A 26,437-nucleotide genomic window follows, 5' to 3' on the forward strand; every position below is an offset into this window, starting at 1 on the left:
CAGCGGGGAGAACCTGCCCGGAGCCGGGGGCCGGAGGCTCAGGGGCTCTGGCAGCCCCAGCCGCCCCAGCCTCACGCTCTCTGATCCACCAAACCTCAGCAACCTGGAGGAGTTCCCTCCCGTAGGCTCGGTTCCCCCCGGCCCTGCAGGGTGAGGCTCGGCTCTCATGCGGGAGATGGGTACCACGAAGGCTCTGGGGGAGTCAGTCATTCGGGCTCGGCGCTCCGCAGTGGAGCGCGAGGATGAGTAGAGGCTGGGGGTGATGGCGAGGGTTTTTGTGGGGTTTTTTTTTGCAAGAGGTCTAGCTGTTGCAGTTGTGGAGGGGGGATGTTTGAAGATAGGAATTTGAGAAAAACCTGTGGCTACTCTCAGCAGGACGAAGCCTTCTCGCAGGATCAACCCAACTCCGGTGAGCGAAGAGCGGTCACTCTCCAAGCCCAAGACCTGCTTCACCTCACCCCCAATCAGCTGTGTCCCCAGTTCCCAACCCTCAGCCCTGGACACTAGCCCTTGGGGCCTTGGCCTTCCCCCAGGGTGCAGAAGTCTGCAAGAGGAGCGGGAGATGCTCAGGAAGGAGCGGTATGGCCTGGCCGCTCCTGGGGATGTCGGCTTCCTCGCTATGGGGGATCTTCAGGGGTTTTCCCTGAAATTGATTTCCCTCTTGGGGACTCTGGGTTTGTCTTCTGGGCTATTGGTATCTTCTCTGGAGGGACCTGAGTGTCGCCGTGGCAGGGGAGCCAAGCTGACTGCTCATGAAATTTCTTTATTCCCATAGCTCTAAGCAGCTGCAGCAGTCACCTACCCCTACCTGTCCTACCCCAGAACTGGGGTCGCCCCTCCCCAGCCGGGCAGGAAGCCTCACAGATGAACCTGCAGACCCTGCCAGAGTATCTTCCCGCCAGCGCCTGGAGCTGGTAGCCCTTGTTTACTCCTCGTGCATTGCTGGTGAGTGAGAGCAGAGGGAGCTGGAGTGGAGATACTTGTAGAACTGCTGGGTAAGAGAATTGATAAGGCACCTGGAACTGAACCTTGGCTCCAAATGGTGCCCCATAGCATGGGATTTCTTTTTGTATCTATCTAGAAAACCTCGTACCAAACCTCTTCTTGGAGCTTTTCTTCGTCTTTCAGCTGCTCACTGCCCGGAGGATGGTGACTGCCAAGGACAGTGACCCTGAACTAAGTCCAGGTGTCCTAGGTCAGTGAGCAAGCCTCCTTTTGAGACGTGGGGTCTAGAAACAGGACCGTTCTTAACTGACAGTTTGGTACTGTCCTTCTAGATTCCCTGGAAAGTCCACTGTTCCAAAGCATCCACGATTGTGTCTTCTTTGCAGTGCAGGTTTTGGAGTGTCACTTTCAGTGAGTTTCCCTGGCTGAGGCATTTGGGCCTCATTCTTATCATCTGCTTAGCTCTCTGGCTGCTTGGGACCTATGCTGGTGCTAACACGGGGGCAGTGGCCCTGGACCTTCTCCTACCTGTAATCTTTCATTTTGTGTTAAGGCTATGAATGTAGTACCTAAAAGAATGAGATGGAGCCAGGTGCGGTGGCTCATGCCTGCATTCTCACCACTTTGAGAGGCTGAGGCAGGACAGTCACTTAAGCCCAGGAGTTTGAGACCAGCCTGGGCAACATTACAAAAATCCCATCTCTACAAAAAAAAAAAAAAAAAAAAGGCTGGATGTGGTGGAGTGCACCTGTAATCCCAGCTACTTAGGAGGCTGTGGTGAGAGGATCACCTGAGCCTGGAAGGTCCAGGCTGTAGTGAGATCACGCCACTGCAGCCCAGCCTGGGTGACAGAGACCCCCATCTCAAAAAAAAAGAAAAAAAAAAGGACCCCTGTGGCCTTGGCAGCTGAGTTTGGGTTTCTGGGTAATGTACCTGTCCTGCTGTCTTGGTCCCTGCTCTGTAAAGTCTCATATCCTCCCCTTTACTTTCATTGTCTTTGATCCTTGGCCCACGACCTTGCAGGACGTATCTGGGCTCGCACACCTGCACCATGCCTTAGAGATCCTCTGTGTGGTGTGCAGGTGCTTGCTTCCTACTTGCAGTCTGTGTTCCGGTCTCAGTCATAGGTGTTCTCATCCCTGCAGGGTTCTTTCCAACCTGGACAAAGGGACCTTGAAGCTGCTGGCTGAGAATGAGCGGCTGCTGTGCTTCTCACCAGCTCTGCAAGGCCGCCTTCGAGCTGCCTATGAGGGCAGTGTTGCCAAGGTAGTGACCTCAACTTAGATGCCCACTAGTCTGGACCTAACCCTTCCTAGCTTTCATAAATTCAGGCAACCCTGCTGACGACACTTAAGTGTAATGTGAGCTTACTCTGGGCAAGAATAAGAGGGAGAAGTTGTCTCAGCATGACCCTGCGGTTCCTAATGTTCCTGCTGTATTTTAGGTCTCTCTGGCAATGCCTCCCTCTGCTCAAGCTGTCTCCTTTCAGCCAGAGACTGACAATCGTGCCAACTTCTCCAGTGACCGAGCCTTTCATACTTTTAAAAAACAGAGGTGATAAGAAAAGGGACTTTTGCGGGAGGGAATGAGATGACATTTTTCTGGAAGAGGCAGCTGTTTCGGTTTCATAGAAATTAGGAGTTTGGCACTAACAGGTGGTGGGTTAGTTCTCCCAGCTCCTTCCTGCTGGCCATCATAGGGACCACCTGGCTTCACTCTCTTGTGTGCCTGTGAACCCCGGAGCTTAGCCAGCCATCTTACAGGTGTGTGGCTTTAGTCTCGGGGTTCTCAGGCAAGAATGTGCCAGGATGAACTGTCACTGCCCACAGAAGTACATGAAGCCTGTAGTGTGCTGCTGGTCTGTAGCACTACTGTCATCATGTAGAGAACTCTGGAGAAATTAAAAAAGGGCTGCTGGCCGGGTGGGCGTGGTGGCTCCTGCCTGTAATCCCAGCACTTTGGGAGGCTGAGACAGGTGGATCACCTGAGGTCGGGAGTTCTTGACCAGCCTGGCCAACATGGTGAGACTCCGTCTCTACTCAAAATACAAAAATTAGCCAGATGTGGTGGCGGGCACTTGTAATCCCAGCTACTCCGGAGGCTGAGGCAGGAGAATCGCTTGAACCCAGGGGGCGGAGGTTGCAGTGAGCCGAGATCGTGTCATTGCACTCCAGCCTGGGTGACAAGAGCAAGACTCCATCTCCAAAAAAAAAAAAAAGGTGGTGGGTGGGCTGTGGATAGTCCTGTCCTCAGTTCCTCCAGGGGTGGGAAGGCACTGGTGGGAGTGAGTGCCTCGGCTGATCAGGTGTTCTTATGCGTCAGGGATGTGTTTTATGAGGTGCTGCGAGAGTGGGAAGATCACCATGAGGAGCCTGGCTGGGATTTTGAGAAGGGCTTGGGCAGCAGAATCAGGTGGGTGCTCAGACCTTGTCTTGCGCCTGGCAATGAGTAGCTCAGTACTGGTCGGTGGCAGGAGGGATGGAGGAGGGAAGGCTTTTCCCCTGCTCCTTCCAGCCATGAGCTGTTTTCTTCTAGCCTCCAAAATCTCTTTAGTTATTGATAACTCTGCCTCTACTTGAAAGGGATGTGTCTCCAGCTCCTTCCACTCACAGGTGTCTTATCCTTGTTCTATAGTGGCAGTTGCTTAGAAAGTCCAAAGCTCTTACCCCAGGCTGCTTGAGGTTTTTTGGCCCAAGTCACTGGTTAGACACATCCAGCCTCCATCTTCTCCATCCTCTAGTTTGGGCAAGTCTGGCCACTGTGTAGGTAGATGCCTGGGCTCAGCACGCGAACCCCAGTCCAGTCACATTGCTCATGAAGCTCGCCGCCTGTCAGTGTCGCTGAAGACGGGAGGGTGGCATGATTTCTCGTTTGGTTAAGTGCACCTCTAGCCTCAGAGGACCTTGGTGCTGAGGGAGTGTCCCTTGCCTTCAGTGTCCCTGTGCAGGCAGGCTCTGGCTGAGGTCTGCCCAAGTCCCTGGTAAAGGGCTGGAAAGTCCAGGTGTTCGCTGCTTCTCTGAGATCTTTCTCCCTCTCCCTCTCCTCTCCACACCCTTCATTCCCGCCTTCTATTCCTCAGGGCCATGATGGGCCAGCTGTCTGCAGCCTGCAGCCACAGCCACTTTGTTCGGCTTTTCCAAAAACAACTACTCCAGGTAACAGCCCCAGCAAGAGATTAATCGACATGCAACAGCAGGTATCATAGGCAGCCACGTAACGGCTGCACTTTGGGATAGGGCAGACAGCCTGGCAGGTCCTGGGCTGGAATTTGAACAAGAGTTCTACTCCTTGCGGAGTGGCTGAAACTCCAGTGGCCAAAGAAAAGCCAGGGCACACTCTCTGACATGTCCTGGGCCCTGCACCTCCCCCAGCCTGCTGCTGCCTTCCCTTTGATTTGTGCTGTGGTAAAGAGCCCAGGCTTAGTAAGTAATCAAGCTTTGTTTCAGATCCTAGCTCTAGTGACCCTAGGCACATGCTTAACCTTGGAGTTTCAGTTTCTTCACCTGTGAAACAATACTGTAATTCACACCTCAGAAAATCTAAAGCACTTGACACAGTTGGCATTCCTTAAATGTTCATTACTTCTCATTTTTTGTTCAGTCCTTCCCTCCCACTTACTGATTTTTTAATTTCTCTCCTTCCTCTTCCACCCCAGATGTGTCAGAGCCCTGGTGGTGCTGGGGGCACCGTCTTGGGCGAGGCCCCAGATGTGTTGAGTATGCTGGGAGCTGACAAGCTGGGGCGGTTGTGGCGCCTACAGGAACGGCTTATGGCTCCTCAGAGCAGTGGGGGGCCCTGCCCACCCCCCACCTTCCCAGGCTGTCAAGGCTTCTTTAGGGACTTCATCCTTAGTGCCAGCAGGTAGGCTCCGCTGTGTCTTGCAAGGAATGGGGCAAAGGCCAGGAAAGGTTTGGCTTCCCAAAAGGGTAAATAGTTCTCCAGTCTCCTTTGCCTGGAGATAGGCTCCTTCCAGCTCGTACTTGCTGGCTTCATTGCACTTCTCATTCTGTCACCCATGTGGGTGATTTCATTGCTCCTGGGCCTCCCTGTCTGTCCGACTGCTCCCTTCCCTCTGGAGTGCCCCTTCTAGATTCTGGCTCTTCCTGTACCTTTTCCAGTACTTATGCCCCACCCACCCCTTCTTCTCAGCTTCCAGTTTAACCAGCATCTCATGGACAGTCTGAGCTTGAAGATCCGGGAGCTCAATGGCCTGGCCTTGCCCCAGCATGAGCCCAGTGATGAAGACGGGGAGTCAGATGTAGACTGGCAGGTCTGGAAACAGAACAAGGGAAATCATGGGGTCTGACCGAGGAGGGAAGGGAGTATGTTGAAGAAGAACTTTGTAACAGACCGGGAATTGTTCTGGAAGCCTCATGCTTGGACCTTTTATTTCCCTTGATTCCATGCAGGGTGAGCGGAGGCAATTTGCTGTGGTGCTTCTTAGCCTGAGACTTTTGGCTAAATTCCTGGGCTTTGTGGCTTTCCTGCCATACCGGGGGCCTGAACCTCCCCCGACCGGTGAGCTTCAGGACTCCATTCTGGCCCTCAGGAGCCAGGTGAATGGGCGGGGGATTCTGGTGAGGAGGGAGCAGGGAGGACCAGCCAGGCACTGAAGCTGACTGGTTTCCTTGGCTATTCTGGAAACCAGGCAGGTTAGAGGGCACCTCCCAGCCCTTCCTAGGGACCCACCTGACTGAGCTCTGGCCCTTCCTTCCAGGTCCCTCCGGTCCTGGATGTGCGGACTCTGCTGCAGCGAGGGCTGCAGGCCCGCCGGGCGGTGCTCACCGTGCCCTGGCTGGTGGAGTTTCTCTCCTTTGCTGACCATGTTGTTCCCTTGCTGGACTATTACCGGGACATCTTCATTCTCCTGCTGCGCCTGCACCGGTGAGTGGAACAAGGCTAAGGCTTGACGAAAGGACTCGGGAGTCAGGGGACATTGGTCAAGCCTGCTATTAATAAAGAGGGTCGAGCAGTCTGCATGTGTGTGTGGTGTCCCGGCCATAACTGAGCCCTGGGAGAGGCAGGATTGGCTCCCCTGAGGTGGATGGTGGGACATCATCTGCACTTTCATTGGCTTCATGCTGTTCCCGAGGTGGCCCCACCAAGAGACAGTCCCCATGCAGGAGGGGGCGCTGGGGGGATCCTGCTTGCCGACATGGCCCCAGTCCCTTTTAGTTCTGCTTTTGCGAGCCAGCCTCCAGTGACAGCGTTTGCCGCCTCCGTTCCCTTCCCCTTTCTGCTCAATCCTGTGTACTGCCCACTGATGTTTCAGGAGCTTGGTGTTGTCGCAGGAGAGTGAGGGGAAGATGTGTTTCCTGAACAAGCTGCTACTACTTGCTGTCCTGGGCTGGCTTTTCCAGGTGGGCAGAGTGAGGGTCCAGGTTGGGAGTGGTTCTGCAGCTGAAGATGCGGAGTGGGCAAATGTCCGAGTACGAATGAGGCAAGGGCTGGAAGACAAAGGTTCAGGAAAGGCCTGGTGATTCCCATCGTCTCAGAGGGGGCTGCTTTGAAGCTGGCACCTTCTCCCTGGGACCATGCAAGAGGTGGGGTGGGGTGGGGTGGGGGTCTCTGAAGTTGACCTGAGTTGTGACTGTCTTCCTGTCTTGCCAGATTCCCACAGTCCCTGAGGACTTGTTCTTTCTGGAAGAGGGTCCCTCAGATGCCTTTGACGTGGACACAGTAGCCCCAGAGCATGGCTTGGTGAGTGCTGGGGTCCAGCCAGAGCCATGGGAAACTCAGGAATAAAGGAAGTGGGCTGCGTGGGGAGGCCTGGCCAGGGGCAGATGTAACCCTTGTAAACGCCCTGCCAACTGCCTGTTTCCTGGGCGCGCTGTGGGAGGGGCAGCCTGCCGACCCCAGCCTGTTCTCCCCAGGACGCCGCGCCTGTGGTGGACCAGCAGCTGCTCTACACCTGCTGCCCCTACATCGGTAAGCACCCATCTCCCTGCAGGGCCCCTGGTCTGCCCCCTCCATGAGCACCCAGAAGGCGCCCCCTGGCCCAGCTCCCTCGAATACTGCTCCGTTCATAGTCATCCCTGGGTGTCTGAGCCTCTTGACTGCACAAATCAATTCTGATACTTGGGGAGAGGGTGCTGGAACTGAGAACTCGGACTTACTGACGCAGGGGAGCTCCGGAAACTGCTGGCGCTGTGGGTGTCAGGCAGCAGTGGACGGAGTGGGGGCTTCATGAGGAAAATCACCCCCACCACGACCACCGGCCTGGGAGCCCAGCCTTCCCAGACCAGCCAGGGGCTGCAGGTAAGGGCAGGGCGGAGACAGCCACGGGGGAAAGTGGGGAGGTGGGGGGAGGTCAGAGGAAGCCTCGCTGCCTCTCCCTTCTCCCGCCAGGCGCGGCTCGCCCAGGCCTTTTTCCACAACCAGCCACCCTCCCTGCGCCGGACTGTAGAGTTTGTGGCAGAGAGAATTGGATCAAACTGTGTCAAACATATCAAGTAAGAGTGGGTTAAGGATCCTGGTCTCATCGCCCTACCATTTTTTCCCGTTTTTCCTCAGTTGCTAAGCTGAGGAGGTCAGCCAGAGGGCGGGTGTGGGGCTGAAGTGGCGGACACGTTTTGAAGGAAATTCCCTTAAATGTGCAGCCCCTTTCCGATTAACCCTCCGACCACCCCCACCTTGCCGTCCCTGCTGCAGGGCTACACTGGTGGCAGATCTGGTGCGCCAGGCAGAGTCACTTCTCCAAGAGCAGCTGGTGACACAGGGAGAGGAAGGGGGAGACCCAGCCCAACTGTTGGAGATCTTGTGTTCCCAGCTGTGCCCCCACGGGGCCCAGGCATTGGCCCTGGGGCGGGAGTAAGCAGCGCTGGTCCATTTGATCCACTCTCCTCTTGGCTTTCTCCGTCTTTTCTTTCCGCTTTCACACTTACTCTTTTTTCCCGTCTCTCCACGCCTCCTTTTTTCTTCTCCTCGCCCCCATCCTCTGTAAGCCCTGCACTGGCTGTAGGCCTTCTGTGGCACAAAATCCAGACCTAAGTTTGGAGCGTGTATGATGCTGTGGGGCTGGCAGTTGGGCTTCTCTTTTCTCTGGCACCCGGGGTGGGGCGGAAGGGCAAACGGTGCCTCCTTCCAAGGTACAGCCTCCCAGACCAGATGCTTGGTGCACTCTGGGCATTTACTTCTACAGCCAGGCTGAAATACCCAGAGACCACTGACCCCGTCTGTCTCCTTTTAGGTTCTGCCAAAGGAAGAGCCCTGGGGCTGTGCGGGCGCTGCTTCCAGAGGAGACCCCGGCAGCCGTACGTGGGAGGGAGGCCTGCAGCTAGCAGGCCAGGCGGTTGTGGGAGAGGTGCACGGAGTAGTTGTGTGCAGACACAGCTGTGTGAAGCTGGTGGTGGGGGGCAGGGTCAGTGCCCAACTCTGGCATCCCTTGTTGCACCCAGCCCTTCCCTAGCCCCTGACTCTAGTTCTGGTTCGCAGGTTCTGAGCAGTGCAGAGAACATTGCTGTGGGGCTTGCAACAGAGAAAGCCTGTGCTTGGCTGTCAGCCAATATCACAGGTAAGGTCCAGGAGAGGGGAATGGCTGAATCGAGTGTTTAAAAAGTGGACTGGCAGAGAGTCGCAGGCATTCTGGGGGAGATGGGGCCAAGAGCCAGGAGGAAACAGCAACAGGCGTGGGTCAGCATGGCGAGCCTGCGCAGGGCTCCCCCGTGATTCCTTTCCCACTCTCCCTCTGCCCCGCAGCACTGATCAGGAGGGAGGTGAAAGCAGCAGTGAGTCGCACACTTCGAGCCCAGGGTCCTGAACCTGCTGCCCGGGGGGAGCGGAGGGGCTGCTCCCGCGCCTGTGAGCACCATGCTCCCCTCCCCTCCCACCTCATCTCCGAGATCAAAGTACACGGCTACCCTACTCCCTTTGGCTTCCCTGCTCCCTCTCCCTGCTGTTCTCACATCAGCTCCAGGATTTTTATGTAGAAGCTGTCTGTGCTGTCCACTAGTCCCCATTTCACTCATTACTGAATGGGGTTAGTTAGGGCAGAGCTGAATTGAATGGTTTTCCTAATTGTCACTCTGATTTTTTAATCATCCAAAAGGGGGAAAGGGTAGATAAGACATTTTTGACTAAATGCTTATTATGCAGATGGCAATGAGAGTGGGGTGGTGAATGGTTTGATAGCAAATGAGTCTCTAGGAAGCAGTCGCCCAGTATTTGGAGACAATTTCAGAAATGTTCTATGCGAGAGGTGATGCTCGTTTAGTTATAGGCAGTAAGAATAAACCATTGGTTCTCCTAACTTGATTTTAAAATTCAAGGACTGTCTAGAGCAGGAGTCAACAAACAGCCCATGGACTGAAGCGAGCCTGCCCCTTGTTTTGTAGGTGAAGTTTTAGTGGAATGCAGCCGTATTCATTGGTGTGCGAGCTGTCTATGGCTGCTTTTGTGCAACTACTGAACAGCAGAGTTGCATAGCTGGGACAGAGACTTTATGGCCTGCAAAGCCTAAAATATTTACTGTCTGGTTCTGGTTTAGGGTATGATCTAGGAATAGAGATTGGAATAGGGACTAAGGTGCAATGACTAAAAATGGAGATTAGGTAGGAGGGAGAGGCTTAGTGGCCATTTGATACTGGTTGTCAATATGCAGAGGATTTCTGCATTGAAAACTCAGCTCTCCAGAGAAGATGAACAGAGAGGCTTCAGAGACAGAAGATACTAAGACGGTATCTGATAGGCCAGTTTCCTTACATGCTTCAAGAATAAGATGCCCTATGGGAATTGGTTAGCTACAGTTTGGGCCCAAGTTGAGTGACGTTTCCCATGCTGTGGCAGCCTGCTGTCCCTCAGCTGACCTCCTCCATCTGTTCCCTCTCTCGTTGTCCACGTGGTGCTTCCCCTGGCTGTGCCGTCCTGCCCAAGTCCCAGGCCTGGGGGCGACTTGGCTTCACTCACCATACCCTGGGCCCTATGCTGCCTCTCCCCACTGGCCGATCCCTGTCCCAAGCCCAATTCTCTGTGGCATCCTGGTCCCCAGCGCAGGGTAACGTCTCCCCTGCTCTCCACAGGACGTGCTCTCCTTGGCCGTGGGGCCACGGGACCCTGACGAGGGAGTTTCCCCAGAGCATCTGGAACAGCTCCTAGGCCAGCTGGGCCAGACACTGCGGTGCCGCCAGGTGAGATGTGGCATCTGCCACTCAAGGGCTGCTTTTTTCTTTGTCCTCGTGTGAGACCTGATAACCAGAGCCACACTGGCTTAGTGCTGGTTCTCGCAGCAGTAAGCGTGGTGATACCTATGCTCTCTCTTCCCCCGCCCACTGCAGTTCCTGTGCCCACCTGCTGAGCAGCATCTGGCAAAGTGCTCTGTGGAGTTAGCTTCCCTCCTCGGTATGGCTCCTTTCCATCAAATCCCTCTCTTGCCTGATCCCCTAGATCTCACGGTTGGGTACAAGCAAGATTAGAAACAGAGCCCTCTTCCGTCCCCATCTCTCTTTTTCTGAGAGACAGAATCTTGCTCTGTTGCCCAGGCTGGAGTGCAGTGGCACAATCTCGGCTCACTGCAACCTCTGCCTCGGCCTCCCAACTAACTGGACTACAGGTGCCCGCCACTATGCCCGGCTAATTTTTGTATTTTTAGTAGAGATGGGGTTTCACTATGTTGGCCAGGCTGGTCTCGAACCCCTGACCTCATGATCCCCTGACCTCATGATCCGCCCGCCTCCCAAAGTGCTGGGATTACAGGCGTGAGCCACCGCGCCCAGCCTGCCCCCATCTCTTAAAGCTTGGCTTTCCTCTCTTTCCACAGTTGCAGACCAAATTCCCATCCTAGGTCCCCCGGCACAGTACAGGCTGGAGAGAGGGCAGGCTCGAAGGCTTCTGCACATGCTGCTTTCCTTGTGGAAGGAAGACTTTCAGGGGCCAGTTCCGCTGCAGCTGCTGCTGAGCCCAAGAAACGTGGGGCTTCTGGCAGACACAAGGCCCAGGGAGGTGAGTCAGACAGAAGGAGGAGGCATCTCAGCCCTCTGCAGTCACACTCTGAACATGCACCACCCTTGCCTCAAACTATGAGCTGCTCTATTTCCCTCTTCTGTTCCACACAGAAATGGACTCCATTTATCCATCTCAAGTCTCTTCCCAGCAGCTCTGTCCTTTGAGATCTCAATGTGTGTCATTAGGGTCACTCTGCCATCCCCCTAGCAACCCTGACCTTCTCGGTGTGTTTTGCAGTGGGACTTGCTGCTATTCTTGCTCCGGGAGCTGGTGGAGAAGGGTCTGATGGGAAGGATGGAGATAGAGGCCTGCCTGGGCAGCCTCCACCAGGCCCAGTGGCCAGGGGTAAGGAGTCTCCTGTCTTACGTGTAGAGAGAACAGGTGTTACATATCCCATCTGTCCTGAAAGGAAGCAAGTGATGGGGCCAAACAAACTAAGTGGATTTTTAATTTGGGGCAAAATAATTCATCTTTTAATGGGACTAATAATTTCAAGATGGAAGTAGATGCACTCAGTAGTACTCAAAAACTGGTAAAGCCTGTGCCTCCCCCATCAGGGTTCACTCCCTGCCATAACTTCAGCCTCCCAGAGTACTAACAGACAAGGTTTCATGTCCATTTCAGTGTGGAGGGCAGTTGAAAAAAAATAATGTAGCCAGCCAGTTGTGGTCTTTAGTGAAAAAGGATGAGCCATTGAGAATTACATACTGCCTTTTTCCTCATCTTTCTACGTATTCCAGGACTTTGCTGAAGAATTAGCAACACTGTCTAACCTGTTTCTAGCCGAGCCCACCCTGCCAGAACCCCAGCTGAGAGCTTGTGAGTTGGTGCAGCCAAACCGGGGCACTGTGCTGGCCCAGAGCTAGGGCTGAGAAGTGGCCCTGCCTGGGGCATCTCACCAGAACCCTGGACCCCCCCCTCACGAGGAGGCCGAAGTGCCCACTGCGGACCCTCACTGGTTGGGGAGTAGCCGGGTCTACAGTCAGACTTCCTGCTCTGTGAAAGAAGGATGTCGCTGCCTGGCATCCCACCACACGAATCCGAGGAGGAGGAGAGGTGGCCTGATTCGGGATTATGGCAGAAAAGCCAAGATGACAGTCCTGAAGTAGAAGAGGTGGTGTTTATCTCTTGGATACTAAGTGAAATGAGGTGTGTGGGCTTGCCAACACAGAATTCAAGCCTCATTTGCTATCCCAGCAGCTCTTAAAACTTTGTGGTCTTGGAACTCATGACAGAGGCAAATGACTTCCGCTTAACTTACGAAGAAAAAAATATGAATCTTGGGAGTCTATATTTTCTTATCACCAGGAGGTGGACTGCCATCTCCTTAAAAATGCCTAACACAGGCCGGCTGTGGTGGCTCATGCCTGTAATCCCAGCACTTTGAGAGGCCTGAGATAGGCGGATCGCTTGAGATCAGGAATTCGAGACTACCCTGTAATCCCAGCAATTTGAGAGGCCTGAGGTAGTTCGAATCGCTTGAGGTCAGGAATTCGAGACCAGCCTGGCCAACATGGGGAAACTCCATCTCTACTAAAAATGCAAAAATTGGCTGGGCGTGGTGGTGCGTGCCTGTAGTCCCAGCTACTCGGGAGGCTGAGGCACAAGACTTGCTTGAACCTGGAGGCGGAGGTCACAGTGAGCCGAGATGGCCCCACTGCACTCCAGTCTGAGGGACAGAGCAAGACTGTCCTTAAAAAAAAAAAAAAAAAAGAAAAGCCTAACACATGAGGTAGGACTCAACCAACTGAAACCTGACTTCCCCCCACCCCGTACCTTCAGCCCCTGTGCAGGTAGTAACTCTTGAGACCTCTTTCTCTGACCAGGGACCAAGCACAGGGCATTTAGAGCTTTTTAAAATAAACTGGTTTTCTTTAACAAGGGCTTGATGTCTAGTCATTTTCACCTGTCTTTTAAACGCTTTAGAAGGCTGCAGAGTCTCAGGTGGGCTTTAGATGGAGCGCTGTAATTATGGCTTTGCTCTGTCCATTACAAAGTGAGCTACCTTGCCTCTTAGAAATGCCTGTATATTCCACTCTAGAGGGCTAGTCTCTGGCAGCAATATCTATTAATTTATTGCCAGTGGTACTGACTTCTCCTGTGTAACTTTATTTGTGGGAGAAAGGGTTAGGATAATGTAGTTTCCACACACAGGATATTCCCTAGTGAACCACATGGTGGGGCAGTGTTGTTACGCTTGTCAAGGCCGGGGTGTTTGATTTGGCTTGGAGTTTCTCACGGCAAAAGCACTGCTTCTCGATTACAGCAGTATCGAGCTCTATAACTGAGCCATTGATTTTGACAGGTTCACACCGGTAATCCCAGCGCTTTGGGAGGCCGAGAGGATTGCTTGAGTCCAGGAGTTAGAGGTTACAGTGAACTATGTTTGTGCCACTGCACTCCAGCCTGAGCAAGAGTGAGACCCCCATCTCCTTGAGGAAAAAAAAAAAGCACTACTATGGTCATGTGCATTACCACCAGGAGCTGGGCTGGTAATATAATCCTCAGGAGGACCTAAAGGGATCCACTTGTGTGACCACGGTAGAGCCAGGAAATCCCATCAGCGTAGAAAGTGAAAAATGGGAGTTTTTCTCAGTCACCACCTTGTAATCATACTTCTTCCAAATACCATGCCTTTCCCTTCTCCTCAGCTCAGCTACTTAAAGTTTCTGCATCTGAACCTTTTCCCCTGATCTCTTCATTTTCAAAGGCCTTTATCTTTATCCTTTAAATCCAATTTGTTCTGAATGCCCGGGAACCAAAAAAGGTTTAAGGAATGCTTTCTCAGCCGGGCACGGTGGCTCACATCTGTAATCCCAGCACTTTGGGAGGTCAAGGTGGGAGGATCACTTGTGCTCGGGAGTTTGAACCAGCCCAGGCAACACTGGGAAACCCCATCTTTATAAAAAATACAGAATAAAATTGGTCAGGAGTGTTCGTCCATGTCTGTGGTCCCAGCTACTTGGGAGGCTGAGGTCAGAGGATCACCTGAGCCCAGGAGGTCAAGGCTACAGTGAGCCATGATCACGCCCCTGCAGTCCAGCCTGGGCTACAGAGTGACACCCTGTCTCAAAAAAAAAGCTTTCTATGCCCAGAGACCAGCATGGAGTGTGATTAAACCACAGCACTGCCCCCAGGAAGCTTAGGGTCAGTGTCAGGCTCATGGCTACCTCTTGACTTGTTCCAGACGACCCAGCTGAGGTGTGTGACATGTGATGGGCAGGAGAGGAAAACCTGAAACCCCTAAGGATGCTGAGACTGAAGGCCTGGGCCATAACCCAGGCCTGGCTAAGGCCCACTGAGTTCAAAACGAGTTCTTGGGAATCTGAATGGAAACTGAACATGTTCCCGATGAAGGGAACTTCCTGCTGGTCTGTGGGAGGCTACTCTAAGGATTATGGAGATAGGCAGCTAGTGCAGTGAACTCGTCAGATTGTTTTCTGTATGTCTGCTCTCTAACTGTCAAAGCCAGCTGTTTATAAAATGTGGTCCCCAGACCAGCAAACTTCAGGGTCCCCTGGGACTTCTTGTTAACACAAATGCTCTGGTCCCTCCCCGGGGCGACCAAACCAGTAACTTGGGGTAGGGCCCAGCCTGGGGGCATAAGAAAGCCTTCAGGTGATGCTGATACACCAAAAGTATGAGAACCACCCCGTGAAACCAAAATCTGACTCCACTTTTGCTTTTTGCTACAAGATCCCTCTCAATCTTTTCGGTTGCTGATTCAGTCAGGTCTGGTGTGTGGCTTTTTTTTTGAGACGGAGTCTCACTCTGTCACCCAGGTTGGAGTGCAGCGGCACAATCTTGGCTCACTGAAACCGCCACCTCCCAGGTTCAAGCAATTCTTGTGCCTCAGCCTCCCAAGTAGCTGGGATTACAGGTATGCACTACCATGCCTGGTTAATTTTTTGTATTTTTAGTAGAGACTGGGTTTCACCATGTTGGCCAGACTGGTCTCGAACTGACCTCAGGTGATCCACCTGCCTTGGCGTCCCAAAGTGCTGGGATTACAGGCGTGAGCCACCGCGCCCAGCTGGCTTCTCTATTAAGGTGGACAGGGTCACCTGGTTATCCCCCGATTCAGATTCCCATAGGTGGCTCTGCCTCAGAAGCCCCAGGGCACTGTGGTCAGTGTTAGGTGTGGCAGTGATGGCTCTGGATCCTCCCCTTCAGTTCTTACTTGGGCCACAGTTGAGCAACTTACCTGCTTGCTATTTACCCTGCAAAGCAATGCCAAGTTCATGGGAAACTGTACCTACATGTAAACTGAATCTTTGAGACGGCTACGAGTGGGTATTGCCAGGGTGATCTCCAGCTACCTCTGCCAAGCTCGAATCACACACTTAGGCTATCCTAGTGCAGTATTTCATCTACTCTTCACTAGATAAAGTACACAGAGGACTTTCAATTTAAAAATGTTCTGACTTTTTTGGTCAGTAGTCTAAGAGATTTATATGAAAAGAGGAAGGAGTATATAAATAGGGTGTTAAATATATCATGTCACCAAAAAAAAATTTACCCGAGAAAAAGAAGTTTAAAAGCAATTTTAAAAAACCTTCAATCAACAATATATAAATAACTTAGTCTGAGGTAAGAGGGAAAAATGCCCTGCCAACACTTTAGAAAAATACATCTTTGCCACACTATACAGAAATACACCTTCTACCACATCTTCTGAATCCCCAGTTACCCTCCATCTACCAAAGATTTTGGGCACGAGAACTAAAGATGAGAATCTTTCCCACTCCTGCCACTTCCAGGTAAACAGAATATTCAGAGTTCATGTTCAGCCAGACTAAAGTACAAGAACACCGAACCCACTCTCCATCCCTTCCAATCCCATCCTAGGATAGGTGGGGCCAGAGCAGAAATCATGGAATGCTCAGGACTTCACGCCTCCCAAGTGCACTGAGGTCAGTTCTGGAACTGAGCTTCTTCCCAACGAGCCAACTCCCCTCCTCTGGGAGTTCATTCACCTCCTCTCCCTCAAAGGACAATGTTTAATCTCTGAAATTCCTCTTGCCTTGTCAGCAACCAGCATCTGGCTGCCGCTCCCACCAGTCCTCAAAAGAGCTCAGCCCCCGACCCTGACCCCAAATCTGTCCAACCTGGTTCTACAGTGTCTTCCATCTGACCGAGCTCTAGAGTGACGGCTCCATATCAGAGCATCGTCGCTCAACACCCCGACTCATGCCAAGACCCAAGTGTCTTCTCCTGGGAGAGAAAGGGAGAAAAAAAAACAAAACAAAAATCAATAAGAAAGTATTTTGCAAAAATTCAAGAGGGAGAAAAGATTCTGAATCCGTGTTCTGGTTTGTGCAGCTGTTTTTTGAACCCTCTTTCTGTTTTGGTATTTTTAACGTCCCATCACACAGTAGAGCTGAATGCTGGAGGTAGATTCAGAGCAGAGTCTTGGCCAGTGGCTGCCTGCTTCCCTACCAGCCTGCAGAAGCACCTTGCCAAAGCACTGCAGTCCCCTGGCTCTGCTGGCTGTGCCCAGTCCCAGTCCTTAAGTGGCCTCTTTGCTGCAGAGTCCCAGAAACAGGAAAGAAAGGTGAGAAATCCAAAAGGAGCTGAGCTGCATTCACTCTGGATAGCCTGGGCCAGGAGCTCAGGCCGTTTGCTCTGCACTGGTGCCAGCTGTGACCAAGTACTGACCGGGCTTTGCTGGCATCCGTGGGCCAGTGCTGTCTGCCCCAGTCGGCCACAGCAGGTAGCATCAGCTTTTCCTGCACTGGGGTATGGAAAGTAACAAGGAGCTGCCACAGTGTCTCTCTTGAGCAGCCTGGGCCTGCATCTCAGCAGCACCATCTTGATGGTGAGATGCTAGCTACCAAGGAAGGAAGCCAGTCTGGCTATTACCAGTGGCTGCTGTTTGATGAAAGAGCTCAGGAGCTGAGGTGGGAAGCCTGGAGCACCAAGTTCCACCTGAAAGCAGAGAGAGAAGAATTTAAGGTGCAAATAGATTTGAGAGAGTGTGCCAGGCGCACTCCAGCCCCGTGGAGTTCCCCCAGCCTGTGGTGATGGAAGAAGCACCTCAGATTGTGGCTTAGTGTTTACAGGCCCCTCGGCTCTGCTGTTCAGATCTAAGCATTGGTGTTCACCTCCTAGTGACAAAGTACAAGTCAAGGGACTGGGAGGGGAGAGGTGAACCAAACAGGTCATCACTCTGCCGAGGTTGCTGCTTTTGCCTCACAGTGACTAATCTATCTCCTAAGGACACTGGGATCACCCACAGGATGCTGGTCACTAGGTTTTTGGTAACAGCAGCTTCAGAAAAGATTGATGGATGCCTGTCTCATTTCCTTCTCTCCAATTCCCCAGTGACTCCCTTTACTGCAAGCTCAGGAAGCCCTTGAGTCTCCAGGTCTCAGGCCAAAGGGCCTGGGCACTGGAGGATGTTCAACAGCGAGAGAGAAAAATCCCAGGGGGCTGTGGGACCAAGTCAGCCTGTGCTGTGAGGCCGGCCACAAAGGATTTATCACCTGGGCCAAGTAGATGACTCTGGTGACTTCCTTCCCTTCCACAGTGACAGGCTGCAAGATCCAGGCACTGGGCAGGATCTCCCCGCGAACCATTTTTCTGCTGGGTCTTGGCATGGATGTATCATACACAGACTGGGCTGCCATGACAGACAGGTGACCCTGCGGACAGAGGGAAGTGGGAGTCTGCCTGTGTGGTGTGGACAAAACAGGAACAGGCTCCCGTGTAGACAGTATGGTGAAAGGCAACACTGGGCCAGCCTTCAAGTCACCCCTACTCTGGCTCCAGCCCCAACTTGCCCTCCCTTCCCCTAAAGGACCTGATGCCCACACAGATTTTCTCATGACACTTCAGCCCAAGTTCTTCCCACAACGTCTTTACCACCAAGGCAGGCACCTCTTTGGCTTCTACGCAGACACAACAGAAATCACGCGGCTGCTTCAATGCACACAGGGTAGTATTGCACACCAAGTACACTGGAGGGACAGGGATAAGGCGGGTCAGGAGGCCCATGGACAGACCTAGTCCTAAAGCCTTCCCGGTCAGGGAGCCCCCCGCCATCACCCCATCACCTGACACCTAGCTCAACCTAGGCTGAGCAATCAAGGTAACCTGAGTACCCGGCCTCCCAATAGGGCTGCCTCCAACCCTCCACCACCTCTATCCCCCAGCAGGACCCCACTGGGCACACCAGAAGCCAGGCCCCGTGGAAGCTTTTCTTCCCTGGGCTCACCCAGGCTGATGCTGTTGGTCACTCGCTGATGCAGCCTTGCTGTCTGGATGGGCTTGTAATACAGGGGCCATAGACTGGGGTCACTGACAGCCGCCCACACGTGAGACAGCGGCTGGGACACCACACCTGCCCCCAGAAAGCCATGCCGAGTGGAAGAAAACACCTTGTAGTAAAGCTGCACCGCCTGCTCCTCACCCTGGTAGCTGGGGGGAGACACCAAGCACAGAAAATAGGAGGGAGTCAAAAATGGGCTCCAAGGGTCACAAAGGAGGGGCTCAGAGTGAAGACTCGAGGAATCCAGGTAAGGGAAGGGAGGAGAGAAGCCGAGCAGAGTGACAAGCTTAGGACCAAGACAGGCACTGGACAAAGGACCCCACACAAACTTACTTCCAGCCAGCTGTTGCCTGGCAGCTGAAGAGGTTGTGCAAATTATCCGAACAAGCAGCCATTACCTGGGGACACAATGGCCACACCCAAATTAGGAGGCATCGTAAAAACTAAGCCCCGGGGTTAGTCAGTCTGGCCTGCCTCTGCTCAATTCTCCTTTTCTTTTTTTTTGAGACAGGGTCTAGCTCTGTCATCCAGGCTGGAGTGGAGTGGCGTAATCACGGCTCACTGCAGCATTAACCTCCTGGGGTTAAGCGATCCTCCCACCTCAGCCTCCCAGTCTCTAGGACTACAGGTACACACCACCACACCCGGCTATCTTTTTGTATTTTTTGGTAGAAACAGACTCTCACCATGTTGTCCAGGCTGGTCTTGAACTCCTGGACTCAAGCAATCTTCCCACCTCAGCCTCCCAAAGTGCTGGGATTACAGGTGTGAGCTATCACGCCTGGCCTAATGTTTTTATTTTTTTGTAGAAACAGGGTCTTGCTATGCTTCCCAGGCTGGTCTCGAACTGCTGACCTCAAGTGATCGTCCCGCTTCAGCCTCCCAAAATGTTGGGATTACAGGCATAAGCTACTACACCTGGCCTGAATTCCCCTTTTCTCAAGATGAAGAACCACTGAAGATGCCCATAAGCCTTGGGCTCCTCATCTGTCCAGCTTTTTTCCTATTTTCTCTTCCTGCACACCCAGCAGAGGTCTAGGTAAAGGAATGATAGGGACAGGCAGGAGCAGTTACTCACATCAGCCATAGAAGTGTCCACGACGTGCTTGGCCAAATCCTGATAGGAGGAGGAAAAGCAGGTCCCCGAGTTGGACAGACTGGATGGTGAACAGCAGCAACTGCCCAGGGAGGCTCTGCGGCCTACAAGAAATAGGTGGAGACCCTGTGATGGCCTCAGGACAGCAACAGCTCTCCCGCAGACCAGTGACCCACTAAGATCTAACAGCCATCAGCCCCCGAGTCCCCAAACCAGGCAGCTGGCTATCCCCAACACTCCCCGCAACTCACCGTAGGCGGAGTTCTTCCTCACTGCAGAAAGGCCTCCTCGCTCATCCCCTATCCATACATCCCTGGAATCAGGCAAGTTTGTGTACCCCTGCAGAAGAGAGGATACTCAGGACTGAGCCAGAAGGCAAGCACAAAATTATCTCCTCTGCCTCGAAACTGCATTTCACAGCTTCCAATAAGATGAGTCAACTGCAATGGTCTTCCCAGATGAGAATACCAGAGGCTGGACATCCCCCCAAGAAGACCACAGCGATAGAAATTAGTATCTAGATGATCTCTGCTTACCTTCTAAGCCACACAGGCAGAGGCTGCTTACAGGGGAGTTCCAACAGGGATCAGAACCACCAGGGCCTGAGAGTATGGGGTGCTCTGCCAGCCTTCCAAGCTGGGGGTACCAGGGATCAGTGCATGAGAGGCTCTCTGCACCACCCGGGCAACAAGAATGAGGCCATGGCTAGAGGGGCTTTAGCAGGGTAATAAATGTGGAAGATGGGATGGGAGGAAAAGTAACGGGCTATGAAAAGCTGAACGCTTGGCCCCTCCCCCAGGTGGGGCAGCCAAGCTAAAGGTCCTAACTGGGGATTAGATGGGGTGACCCTCTGGATCTACAATGTGGTCACCACACCTCCACCTCAGCAGGCCCCTCAACAACATGACCCTTGACCTCTGCTGGAACTCACAGGCACCCACCATCCTACCTCCATCATCACCTCTAACCTATTGCTGCTCTGATCACAATAAAGGAGGAAACAAAGAGAGTCCTCTCTCCATCCTCATCTCCTCACCTGCTGCAACAAAGCAGGCCCTTCTGCCTCAGGCTTAGTTCTCATGCTGCCGTGTCAGAAGCCCTTCACTACTGATCACCAGTCTCTTCACTTGTTGGCTCCACCTCTTCCTCTTCACTGGATCCTTACTATTAGCCACAACACTTGGCTAATTTTTAAAACACTTTGGGGGCCGAGCAGTGGCTCATGCCTATAATCCCAGCACTTTGGGAGGCCACGGCGGTGGATCACCTGAGGTCAGGAGTTCAAGACCAGCCTGACCAACATGGTGAAACCCCATCCCTACTAACAATACAAAAAATTAGCCGGGTGTGGTGGCGGCGCCTGTAATCCCAGTTACTCGAGAGAATCGCTTGAACCCAGGAGGCAGAGGTTGCAGTGAGCTGAGATTGTGCCACTGCACTCCGACCTGGGCACAACAGAGCGAGACACCATCTCAAAAAAAAAAAAAAAAAAAAAAAAATTTGTAAAGGCAGGATCTCAACCTGTTGCCCATGTTGGTCTTAGACTCCTGGGCTCAAGTGATCCTCCCCTCTGCAGCCTCCCAAAGTTTTGGGATTACAGACGTGAGCCCCTGTGTCGGTTTCTCTCATCTTTAAAACCTTCCTCTTCACTCTCCTGCCTTTCACAGATAAGCTTCTTGCAACTAGTCTCACTGTTTGCCATCTCCCACTTCTTGCTGACTTCTGAACCCACCCTAATCTAACATTTGCCCTCGTCTCTCCTCCAAACAGCAGTCACCAAGGTCCACGGTGTCTATGTGGCTGGATCTTGTGAACAACTTCTGTCCTACACTTCCTGAATCTCTCAGCAAGCTTTGACTTAGCCAGTCTCTCCCTTTTACTGACAGAATCACTTCCAGAGGCTTCTCATCTCTCTGAGTGGTTTTTTGTTGTTGTTGATTCATCCTCTTCAACTGTTGACATTTTGGGAACCTTTCAAAATTCAGGCCTAGGCCCTATTTTCTCACTCCACAATGTATTCCTAGGTAACCTAATCTGTTCCCAGTGCTGAACTCATGACTTCCAAAAATAAATATCCATAAATTAATAAGTATTGTTGAGACAAATGGGCAGTCATCTGAAAAAAAAAAAAAGATTGCATAGAGACCCATTTCACAGACATACCAAAATGGATCCCTTATGCTTTATGAATCAAAGACACACTGGGAGATGGAGGAGTACAACGGTATTACAAGAAAACACAATTGAAAAGGTAACTGTGCCTGTAGTACAGTTACCCGGGAGGCTGGGCGGGAGAATCCCTTGAGTCTAGGAGTTTGAAGCATGAGCCACTGCACCTGGCCTCAAAAATGTTTTAAGAAATTCTCAACAACAATTGAATCAAGGAAGAAATACAAACAGAAATTGCAAAATTATATTAAAAATGAAAATACATGTCACAAGCTATGGGAAATGGCTGAAGCAATGCTCAGAGGGAAATTTTAGCTTTAAAAACATCTGGGAAAAGAAATAAAAATAAATGAATTAATACTATGAACTATATGCCAACAAATTCAATAACATAAATTAGTGACTCAAAAGTTAAACTGACTCAAGGAGAAATAAAACACCTTAGTACAGGCTGGGCATGGTGGCTCACGCCTGTAATCCCAGCACGCTGGGAGGAGGCAGGTGGATCATGAGGTCAGGAGATCGAGACCATTCTGGCTAACACAGTGAAACCGTTTCCACTAAAAAAATACAAAAAAATTAGCCAGGCGTGGTGGCGGGCGCCTGTAGTCCCAGCTACTCGGGAGGCAGAGGCAGGAGAACGATGTGAACCCAGGAGGCGGAGCTTGCAGTGAGTCAAGACGGCACCACTGCATTCCAGCCTGGGTGACAGAAAAAAAAAAAACTTAGTACATATTTTATTTACAAATTTAAGATATTAAATTAGTGATCAAAGAAAATTTCAAGATAGCTTCATTAGTAAAATCTACCAAACATTTAAGGAATTAATACCAATCCTTCCTAGATGCTTCAAAAAATCAGGAGGGAACACTTGCCAACTCATTCTATAGGGCCAGAATTACCCTGATACAAAAACTGGGCAAAGGCATCACAAGTAAACTATAGACCAATACTCCTCATGAATACACACACACAAATCCTCAACAAAACACTAGTAAACTGAAATCTAGCAACACATAAAAAAGATATCATGAGCAAGTAGGATTTATCACAGAAACACAGGGCTGGCTCAACATACAAAAATCAATGCAATGCACTGTGTTAATAAAAGAAAAAAAACCCGTAAGATTATCTCAGTAGACACTAGAAAAAGTATTTGACTAAATCCAGTACCTTTTCATGATAAAAATTCAAAAAACTAGGAATATAAGGGAATTCCCTCAACCTGATAAAGGTCAGCTGTAAAACATCCACAGCTAACATCACACTTAATGGTGAAAGATGCATACCTTCCTCCTCTGCTCTCACCACATCTAATAAACATTGTACTGGAGATTGTAGCCAGCACAACTGGCAAGACAACAACAACAAAGGCAGATGGCATGATCTTGCATATAGAATATCTTAAGGAATCTATTTTAAAAAAAAATTAGAACTAATAAATGAATTCACCAAGGGTAAAGGAGACAAGAACAATATACAAAAATCAATTTTATTTCGGCATAATAGCAATGAAGAAACTGAAAATGAAGTGAAAACAATTCCATTTATAATAACGTCAACAGGAATAAAATACTTACGAATAAATTTAATAAAATAAGCATAAAACTTATACCCTGAAAACTTCAAAACATTGTTGAAATTAAGCCTAAATAAACACAATGGCATCCCATATTCACAGAGCTAAAGACTTAATATTGTTAAAATAGCAATGCTCCCCCAATTGATCTACCGATCAAAGTAATCCCAATCAAAATCCCAGCTGACTTCTTTGCAGAAATTGACAAGCTGATCCTAAAATTCATATGGAAATCTGAGAAACCCAGACTAGTCAAAGTAATCTTGAAAAAGAACAAAGTTGGAAGATGCAGACTTCCTGACTTCTAAAGGTACGACAAAGCTACAGTAATGAAGACAGTGTGAGGCTGGGTGCAACAGCTCACACCTATGTAGATCAATGGTATAGAATTAGGAGTCCAGAAATAAAGTCATACGTCTGTAGTCTACTGATCTTTGACATGGCTGCCAAGACAATTCAGTGGGGGAAATAATAATCTTTCAAACCCATGTTGTTGGGAGAACTGGACATCCATATGGAAAAGAATGAAATTCAACCCCTAGCTCTCACCATATGTAAAAATTAACTGAAAATGGGTCAAAGAATGAAATGTGGAAGCTAAAAGCATAAAACTCTTAGAAGAAAACATAGGTGTAATCTTTGTGATCTTGGATTAGGCACTCGTTTCCTAGATATGAAACCAAAGCACAAGGAACAATAAAAAATAAACTGGACATCATTAAACTTTTGGCTTCAGAGCGCCCTACATCAAGATAGTGAACAGACACAAAGAATGGGAGGACATTTTCTGTGAATTATATATTTGCTAAGGGACTCTTAAGAAGACAAATAACCAAATCTTAAAATAGACAAAATATCTGACTAGCTATTTCTCCAAAGAAGATGTATAAATGGGCAAAGGCACGTGAAAAGATGCTCAACACCATTACCCATCAGGGCAATGGAACTGAAGCCACAATAAGGTAGTACTTCCCATCTGCTAGGACAGCTGTCATCCAAAATAGGTCATAGCTACTGTCGGTGAGGACGGAGGAAACACACTGCTCACACTGCTCGTGGGGAGGTAAAATAGGACAGCCTCTGTGAAAAGCAGTCTGGCAGTTCCTCTATGATCCTGCAACTCAACTCTAGACACATACCCAAGAGAAATAAAAACATATCCATACAAAAGCTTTACAGGGATGTTCATAGCAGCAATATTTATTAGTAGGCAAAAAGCAGAAAACGACTTCCTAAAGGCCCATCAACTGAAGAATGGATAAATAAAATGTGGTTTATTCATACAATGGAGTATTACTCGCCATATAAAGGAATGAAGCTCCCATATATTTTACAACATGAAGGACCTCTTGTTGGGGGGTAAATCACTGTCTCCACTGAAAATATGTTGAAGTCCAAACCCCCCAGTATCTGTGAATTTGACCTAATTTGAAAATAAGTTCCTTGCAGATGTCACCAAGTTAATATAAGACAGTACTGGATTAGAGTGGTCCCTAAATCCAGTGACTAATGTCCTTATAAGAAGGTTATGTGGAGCTGGGCGCGGTAGCTCACACCTGTAACCCAACACTTTGGGAGGCTGAAGCATGTGGATCACCTGAGGTCAGGAGACCAGCCTGGCCAATGTGGTGAAAACCCGTCTCTACCAAAAATACAAAAAATTAGCTGGGCATGGTGGCGGATGCCTGTAATCCCAGCTACCTGGGAGGCTGAGGCAGGAGAATCGCTTGAACCCAGGAGGTGGAGGTTGCAGTGAGCCGAGATCGTGCCATTGCACTCCAGCCTGGGTGACAGAGCAAGACTCTGTCTCAAAAAAACAAAACAAAACAAGTTATGTGGTAGCTTACGATGGTAATTCCAGCACCTTGAGAGGCTGAGGCGGGAGGATCACTTGAGGTCAGGTGTTGCAGGTAAGAATGAGCTGTGATTGCACCACTGCAGTCAGGTCCAGGTGACAGAGACCCTGTCTCTCAAACACTGGGACAGACAGACAGGGAGACAGACACACACACAGAGAGACAGAGAGTGCGCGAGTGAGAGCGAGACTGTCACATGAAGGAAGAGACAGAAATGGGAGTGAGTGCCAAGGATTGCTGGTAACCATCAGAAGCCTGGAAAGAGGCCTGGAGCAGATCCTTCTCCCAGGAGCTTTCTGAGGGATATGGTGCTGCTAACACCAACACTTTGGACTTCTAGCCTACAGAACTATGAGAGCATAAGTTTCTGTTGTTTGAAGCCACTCTGTGAGTGGTAATTTGTTACAGCAATTCCAGGAAACTAACACAATCCTGCAAACATTATGCTAAGAGAAAGAAGCCATCAAAAAGGATCATATATTGTATGATTCCATTTATATGAAACATCCAGAATAGGCAAATCCATAGGGATAGAAAGTAGACTCGTGGTTGCCAAGGGCTGGGGAATGGTGAACTTAGGGAATAACTAGTGGCATGTGGTTTTTTAGGGGGTAATGAAAATGTCCTAAAATTGCTGATGGATACACAACTCTATGAATATACTAAAGCCAATGGATTATAACAACAACAATAAAAAATCAATTAAAGAAGTGCTCAAGGGTCAGGCACGGTGGGGTTCATGTTTGTAATCCCAACACTGGGAGGCTGAGGCGGGCAGATCCCTTGAGCCCAGGAGTTCAACACCAGCCTGGGCAACAGGTAAAACCCCATCTCTAGAAAACAAAAATACAAAAAGTAGCCGGGCGTGGTGGCACACACCTGTACTCCAGGTACTCAGGAGGGTGAGGTGGGAGGATCACTGGCACCTAGCGAGGTCAAGGCTGCAGTGAGCCATGACTGTGTCACTGCACTCTAGCCTGGGCAACAGAGCAAGACCCTATCTCAAAAAAAAAAAAAAAAAGGCATGTCAAAAGGACACAAGACCCAAGCTGAAGGAACTCCAAATAATTAAAGCAGGAACAAGTTGAACAATGAAATTAATAATGACAGTACCGTATTGAATCATTCCCCAAAGAATATGATTCCAAACTGAAAAAAAACTAAATAGTTGAATAAATTAAGTGGTGGAAGAAGGGACTGCACTTCCTTAGAGAAAAGTTCCAATTAATAAATGTAGAAGGAGGCCGGGCGCGGTGGCTCACGCCTGTAATCCCAGCACTTTGGGAGGCCGAGGTGGGCAGATCATGAGGTCAGAAGATCGAGACCAACCTGGCTAACACGATGAAACCCTGTCTCTACCAAAAATACAAAAAATTAGCTGGGCGTGGTGGCGGGCGCCTGTAGTCCCAGCTACTTGGGAGGCTGAGGCAGGAGAATGGCATGAATCTGGGAGGTGGAGCTTGCAGTGAGCCGAGACTGCGCCACTGCACTCCAGCCTGGGGAATAGAGCACCAGACTCCGTCTCAAAAAATAAATAAATAAATAAATAAATAAATAAATAAATAAATAAATGTACAAAAAAT

The 26,437-nt window shown here is 50.5% G+C and overlaps 2 protein-coding genes across 2 annotated transcripts in view; one reads left to right on the forward strand and one right to left on the reverse strand.

Annotated features, from left to right (window-relative positions):
- The window catches only part of CDAN1 (codanin 1), a 13,338-nt gene extending 1,260 nt beyond the window's left edge, over positions 1 to 12,078 (forward strand). Inside the window, exons 2-28 of the mRNA XM_011989334.1 lie at positions 4 to 150; positions 376 to 579; positions 776 to 945; positions 1,082 to 1,195; positions 1,278 to 1,356; positions 2,091 to 2,211; positions 2,390 to 2,499; positions 3,268 to 3,357; positions 4,025 to 4,100; positions 4,601 to 4,806; positions 5,095 to 5,215; positions 5,355 to 5,501; positions 5,663 to 5,829; positions 6,218 to 6,305; positions 6,556 to 6,645; positions 6,819 to 6,873; positions 7,070 to 7,203; positions 7,294 to 7,397; positions 7,597 to 7,755; positions 8,135 to 8,198; positions 8,380 to 8,458; positions 8,644 to 8,792; positions 9,963 to 10,070; positions 10,218 to 10,281; positions 10,700 to 10,881; positions 11,122 to 11,229; positions 11,625 to 12,078. Of these exons, the coding sequence (XP_011844724.1) occupies positions 4 to 150; positions 376 to 579; positions 776 to 945; positions 1,082 to 1,195; positions 1,278 to 1,356; positions 2,091 to 2,211; positions 2,390 to 2,499; positions 3,268 to 3,357; positions 4,025 to 4,100; positions 4,601 to 4,806; positions 5,095 to 5,215; positions 5,355 to 5,501; positions 5,663 to 5,829; positions 6,218 to 6,305; positions 6,556 to 6,645; positions 6,819 to 6,873; positions 7,070 to 7,203; positions 7,294 to 7,397; positions 7,597 to 7,755; positions 8,135 to 8,198; positions 8,380 to 8,458; positions 8,644 to 8,792; positions 9,963 to 10,070; positions 10,218 to 10,281; positions 10,700 to 10,881; positions 11,122 to 11,229; positions 11,625 to 11,750 (3,262 nt within the window). The 3' untranslated portion in view covers positions 11,751 to 12,078. The remainder of the gene's footprint in view (positions 1 to 3; positions 151 to 375; positions 580 to 775; positions 946 to 1,081; positions 1,196 to 1,277; positions 1,357 to 2,090; positions 2,212 to 2,389; positions 2,500 to 3,267; positions 3,358 to 4,024; positions 4,101 to 4,600; positions 4,807 to 5,094; positions 5,216 to 5,354; positions 5,502 to 5,662; positions 5,830 to 6,217; positions 6,306 to 6,555; positions 6,646 to 6,818; positions 6,874 to 7,069; positions 7,204 to 7,293; positions 7,398 to 7,596; positions 7,756 to 8,134; positions 8,199 to 8,379; positions 8,459 to 8,643; positions 8,793 to 9,962; positions 10,071 to 10,217; positions 10,282 to 10,699; positions 10,882 to 11,121; positions 11,230 to 11,624) is intronic.
- A 3,208-nt stretch (positions 12,079 to 15,286) lies between these two features.
- The window catches only part of STARD9 (StAR-related lipid transfer (START) domain containing 9), a 154,945-nt gene continuing 143,794 nt past the window's right edge, over positions 15,287 to 26,437 (reverse strand). The window contains exons 27-33 of the mRNA XM_011989227.1: positions 19,502 to 19,589; positions 19,233 to 19,354; positions 18,488 to 18,552; positions 18,101 to 18,303; positions 17,764 to 17,843; positions 17,370 to 17,528; positions 15,287 to 16,812 (exon numbers count right to left, since the gene is read on the reverse strand). Of these exons, the coding sequence (XP_011844617.1) occupies positions 16,711 to 16,812; positions 17,370 to 17,528; positions 17,764 to 17,843; positions 18,101 to 18,303; positions 18,488 to 18,552; positions 19,233 to 19,354; positions 19,502 to 19,589 (819 nt within the window). The 3' untranslated portion in view covers positions 15,287 to 16,710. The remainder of the gene's footprint in view (positions 16,813 to 17,369; positions 17,529 to 17,763; positions 17,844 to 18,100; positions 18,304 to 18,487; positions 18,553 to 19,232; positions 19,355 to 19,501; positions 19,590 to 26,437) is intronic.

The sequence above is a fragment of the Mandrillus leucophaeus genome, unplaced genomic scaffold (assembly GCF_000951045.1).
Source record: "Mandrillus leucophaeus isolate KB7577 unplaced genomic scaffold, Mleu.le_1.0 Scaffold35, whole genome shotgun sequence".
Lineage (NCBI taxonomy): Eukaryota > Metazoa > Chordata > Mammalia > Primates > Cercopithecidae > Mandrillus > Mandrillus leucophaeus.